This window comes from Oncorhynchus keta, chromosome 8 (assembly GCF_023373465.1).
Source record: "Oncorhynchus keta strain PuntledgeMale-10-30-2019 chromosome 8, Oket_V2, whole genome shotgun sequence".
Lineage (NCBI taxonomy): Eukaryota > Metazoa > Chordata > Actinopteri > Salmoniformes > Salmonidae > Oncorhynchus > Oncorhynchus keta.
In genome coordinates this window covers 1,980,592-1,985,747 of record NC_068428.1, presented here as the reverse complement: position 1 = coordinate 1,985,747, position 5,156 = coordinate 1,980,592, and the positions used below count along the sequence as shown (strand labels likewise).

Genomic DNA, 5,156 nt, shown 5'->3' with positions numbered 1-5,156 from the left:
CTAATTATGAATATAATACAGATCATAATAGATTAAATAGATATTGATCAACTCGTTATCCTATCCATGAGACTATATTTTGTTACAACGCGGCTACAGCCACACCACAAGAAGATTAAATTATATTTTCAAATCATTATGCTCTGTTGGTGTGTGGGACAAATCCAAGTTAATGGATTTTCCCCAAAATGGCACCCTATTTCTCTATGTAGTGCACTACATTTTACCAGAGTTATATGGGCCCAGGTCAAAAGTAGTGCACTAAATAGGGAATAGGGTGCCATTTGGTATGCAGGCCATAAAGGACAGGGGCAGAACTAAGTGTTGCGGGAGCATGAAGAACAGCTGTAGAATTGCAAATAAATACATCACATGAACAAAAACGTGTCCATAATGTAATACATTTGCAACAAGGATGAACAAGCACTCTCTAGCCTCTCTCCACTAAATTGGAATCAAGCCAAGCGTAGATTTTCTAAACAACATTAGGAGAGTAATAGCCTTGACGACCTTTATCTGTGTGTTGTGTTTGCTAATGATTTCAGGCTATTCGTTTTTGAAGTTCTGCAGGTTAACACATCTGCTCTCTCCTTCCAACAGGAAGAGCATCTTATGTCAATAAGAGAAGGAGCACAGAGGACTCTGATCCAAAGGCAATGACACACACCCCGTGTGTGTTAGAGCTGATGCATGCATATTGTGACACAGTGGAGAGGACTAGTGAGTAAAGTAGCCTGGTGCCGGCATGTTGACATTGCAGTCAGTCTTGTGCTATTATGAAACGGTTGCTACCTGTTTTTGTATCCGTCAAAAGGCCAGTGATGTCTGGACCAACTCCATCTTTTCATGACTTTTAATGTGTTTAGAAGCTATAGGGCTCTACCCAAAAGTAGTGCACTATATAGGGAATAGGGTGCCAATAGGAGCATGTCCTGTGTCCTTACAGTCCCCCATAGATGAAAATGCCATCAAAATATGGCAATCATGTACTACATTTATAAATGGGAAGCCACACAACCCCATACACACTAACTGCTTCTATGAACATACAACTTGGCTGAGTGAATGTGGGGATTGAATTGTTCTGCAAGTCATGGTAAAGTAAATGTAAATTGTGGTGGCTTAGCTGGTAGGCAACAGTATTCCTTTTACAAATTAAGACAAACACTTTATGGGGTGAATGGGTCACTGTCTATCTGGCAAAAGCCAACAAACCATAGCCGTCAATGTTTACATATCACCACAGGAGACGAGCTAGGTGAGGAACATTAGATGATTGAGTGGATTAACCTCTATCCAAATAAGGTACCAATGAGCCTATTTAAAATGGCTGTGTGGATGCAAGTTGTAGCCTACCAGTTGTCTGTCTCAAAACAAGTGATAGTGGTACAGCATTAACAGTGGTGAAAGAGTGAATGTTATTCCCTATACCACTCCTCATAGGGCTATGGTCAAAACTAGTGCACTATACAGTGAATAGGGTGCCATTGGTCAGGGTGCGATCAGACCAATGCAGGAGAGGTGTTGGGACCGGAGTATTTTGACTCACCAATAAGTCTTGAGATGACTACTGTACTTCTTTGGCTTCGTGTAGTTGAATATTATCAGGAGCAAAGTTTAACATCCTGCAAAATCATAAGTGGGAATACACTTAAATAGTCTACCTTTGTTCATGAGCAGGCACAGATCCTGTAAGATGTCTGATAAGAATGACTTAAAGGTTAACACAGGAACATAAAATATATTACAATAACCTGTAGGCCTACAATTGGAAGAGGGTGTTGACATTCACACAGTATTGGGTAAAAGTAATGCTAAAGTTGAACAAATCACTGCAAGGAGTGATATCAGAGCATTTCTCAGGGATGCCAAGGTGTCAATAAAATGCCCACACTGAAAAGTAATGAAAAAATGAGGCTATTTGATGTAATTTAAACAAGCTGAAGAGTTGTCATTGCCAAATAGCTGCTACACTTGGCCAGATAAGTCCTAAAAAAACAGCCAATAGTATTTTTATCAATAATGTCCCCATTAAAAAAACATGGACATTCAGTTGAATCAGTTCCAGCTGATTTATTCAGTTTAGTCAAGATACAGACTTCAGGCATGACGACAAGTAACGCATTTCATTTGCTACAAAAAAATGTGGACAGTCCATTTAAGAGTAGCCTATATTGCACAAAATAAAGAGAAAAAAAATGTGCCAATAAGATAAAATACAAAGAAAATCCAGTTTCATACCTGCTATTTGGGACCCATTCACACGTATACATAAACTCCTAATTTTACAATTTTACAGAACATGTACAATCTTAAATCTAGTACCAGCAATGAGGTTCACAGTCACCAATTCCAATTGAACTCACTAAGCACCCCAAATATGCTCTACTTCTTCTGTACATATACCATAGCTTAAAATAATTGCAAGGCATGTCGATGCAACTTGACATCTTTTCAACCCTTGCATGCTAAATGAAACCGGATACAAGTGCCTGAATTTTTTTTTTTTTTAAACAAACAATTGAAAGCACAGTAAGAACATTCCCTTCGTTTAACTGTACAAAAATATGCCAGAAAATATATATATTTTTCCAAAGATGAGGTATGTGTTGGTTATGTATCAAAATGCTGCATCCTGTAGATTTAGCGTACTACTTACAGTATTTCCATAACAGGAGGGAATCGGAACTAATTAAAACAAAGTTGTGGAATACAGAAAATAATAAAACCTTTGAAAAAAGTTATACATCCTGAATGAACAGTGTCTCAGATTTTTGCCTCGGATCAGCCCAGCCGTGTTCAGACCAGTGGTTACAAGTGAGATGGGAATGCATAGTTCAGAGTCTACTGTGGTCCGCTTTTAAATTTGAGCAGTTTCACTGCAGATCCGAGGGAAATCCATAAAACCAGTCATGGTGACAAATTAATGTCACCGTTTTTTGTTTTTTTTGCAATAGTACCGCATTGTAACGAATTTGTTTCAGTTCATTGAGGACCCTCTCCTTGCCTACATGGTAGCACACAGGTCTGGAGAGGAAACTGATATAACACTGTTCCCGCTACTACTAGAGAATGATTCCCTTTTGTACGTAGCTAGCTAGTAGGTAAACACCAAATCTGAAAAGTTAGCGTCAAGCCAATCGCCTGCGATCATTTCGCTCAATTCGGGGGTGCAATAGTCTGGGAATTCAAAGTGAGAGCTAAGGCTGCCCTCACTGAAAGAGTCCAAGTCCTTATCCACCAAGGAAAGAGACAGATTTCCTGAATTCGAGGTCCCGAGCTCCACTCCGTGAGCACTGGAGGCTAGATTTAAACTGAAGTCAACCAGTAAGTCATCGGCGTCTTCGCTGGAACTGGACGAGGTGGAGACCGACCTGAATGAAGATGCTGGTGAGAGTGATGCAGGGCAAATTGTGTTCTGCTTGGTAATGTTCTTGAAATTGTAGAACAGTCTGGTAGGAGCTGCGTTCGCATTCCGGGACTCCTCGTACATGCTCGCACCCTCAGACTCTGCAGTGGAGCTCAGCGTGGGACTCGCCGGCACTTTGGCGATGTTGTACGGTATTGGTTCCTCGTCCTCTTCCATTTTAATCCGAGAGAACACTTCCTCCTCGTAGTCCTCTTCGTCGTCATCCTCATCAGAATATTCCATTTTTACAGATTTGCTAGTTGTAAAACTGGTGAAAACATAGTCATAGCGAGGGTCGTGAGACGGTCTCGTTGTCACCGCCTTCATAGTTTTTAATTTAGCGAATTTCTTAGCCGGGGCTTTGACAGGTTTAATGTTAGTCTTCTCCGGTGATTGCGCGGCTTGTTTTGTGGAACTGTCAAGCTTTGGTTTCTTCTTGGGTCGGTACTTGTAGTCAGGGTAGTCAGCCATGTGTTGTAGCCGGAGCCTCTCGGCTTCCCTGATAAATGGGATCTTTTCACTGTCCTTCAACAATTTCCACCGCTTTCCCAGTCTTTTGGAGATTTCCGCGTTGTGCATGTCCGGAGACTGCTCCATGATCTTTCTCCTCTCGACTTTCGACCACACCATAAATGCATTCATGGGTCGTTTGATGTGACCGGTTGCTGTCTTGCACCAGTCAGCTTTCACGGATTTCAGTGGCACCGGGCTACACGACATCAGTTCGCTTTCCTCAGTGTCTGTAGCTTCTCTGCTACTCTCTGTCTCACTGTGTTCTGTTTGCTGCACCATGTTCCGTTGTGTGTTTCAAGTCCACTGTCGCGCTTTAAATACCCACAGGCACTTTCTGGTAACTCCTTGCTGTGCTACTTAGCTTATGTCACCCTTAACACTTCTCGCTCAACCAAACAACCCCCTCCCAAAGTTACCAACTGCCTTCTTAGCTCGTTTTTTGGTCTTTCATATCGTTTACGTCATTTTTAATTACCCAATCACAGCCCTTCACTCCGCCCAGCAGCTTCCAGACATTCCGTTAACCCTTTGCTGCCACACGAGATTTCATTGGTAGACGGTGTGGAGACAGGAAAATGTTATGTACACTGATGGTAGGGATTGGCAGACGATACATTGGGAAAGTCGAAGTGTGCATCAGTTTCATACAGTCCTCCCCATAAAACAAGTATAATTGCATTGCGTTGTTTTCTCTGGCCAAACAGATGTCTAGAATATTGAATGGATTAGTGAGACTCATTATGGCGCCTGAGCTTAGTAATGTATATTATTTAGGCAGTACCCACAATAATGTGTATTTCACTCTTGTTTTATTTGTAGACAACTGATGTATACAACACAGGAGACTGCCGAGGGGAGAATGGCTCATAATAATTACAGAAATGGCCAAATGGAATGGCATCAAACACCTGGATTTGATATCAATCCACTAATTCCGCTCCAGTCATTACCACCAGCCCATTCTCCCCAATTAAGGTGCCACCAACCTCACGTGGTGTACAACATATTTGAAGAAAGTTATTCCAGTTTTTTAATGTGATGGTCTGCAACCTGGTCTCAGAGCAAAACGTATTATATGTTACTAAAATCCATTTAGTATGATATGAAAGGGAAAGGAGATACCTTGTCAGTTGCACAAATTAATGCATTCAACCGAAATGTGTCATCCGCATTTAACTCAATCCCTCTGAATCATCGGTGCCCGAGGTGCAGTTGTTGTTGTGGGTTAACTGCC

The 5,156-nt window shown here is 41.5% G+C and overlaps 1 protein-coding gene across 1 annotated transcript; it reads right to left on the bottom strand.

Moving 5' to 3' along the window:
- Nucleotides 1–2,058: 2,058 nt before the first annotated feature.
- Nucleotides 2,059–4,366, bottom strand: sox11b (SRY-box transcription factor 11b). Its single transcript, XM_035774391.2, has one exon. The coding sequence runs from the start codon at nucleotides 4,199–4,201 to the stop codon at nucleotides 3,098–3,100; it is 1,104 nt and encodes a 367-aa protein (XP_035630284.1). The 5' UTR covers nucleotides 4,202–4,366; the 3' UTR covers nucleotides 2,059–3,097.
- Nucleotides 4,367–5,156: the final 790 nt, after the last annotated feature.

What these genes read in the sequence shown, in the direction of transcription:
- sox11b (XM_035774391.2), bottom strand. Translation starts at nt 4,201, where the DNA reads ATGGTGCAGCAAACAGAACACAGTGAGACAGAGAGTAGCAGAGAAGCT.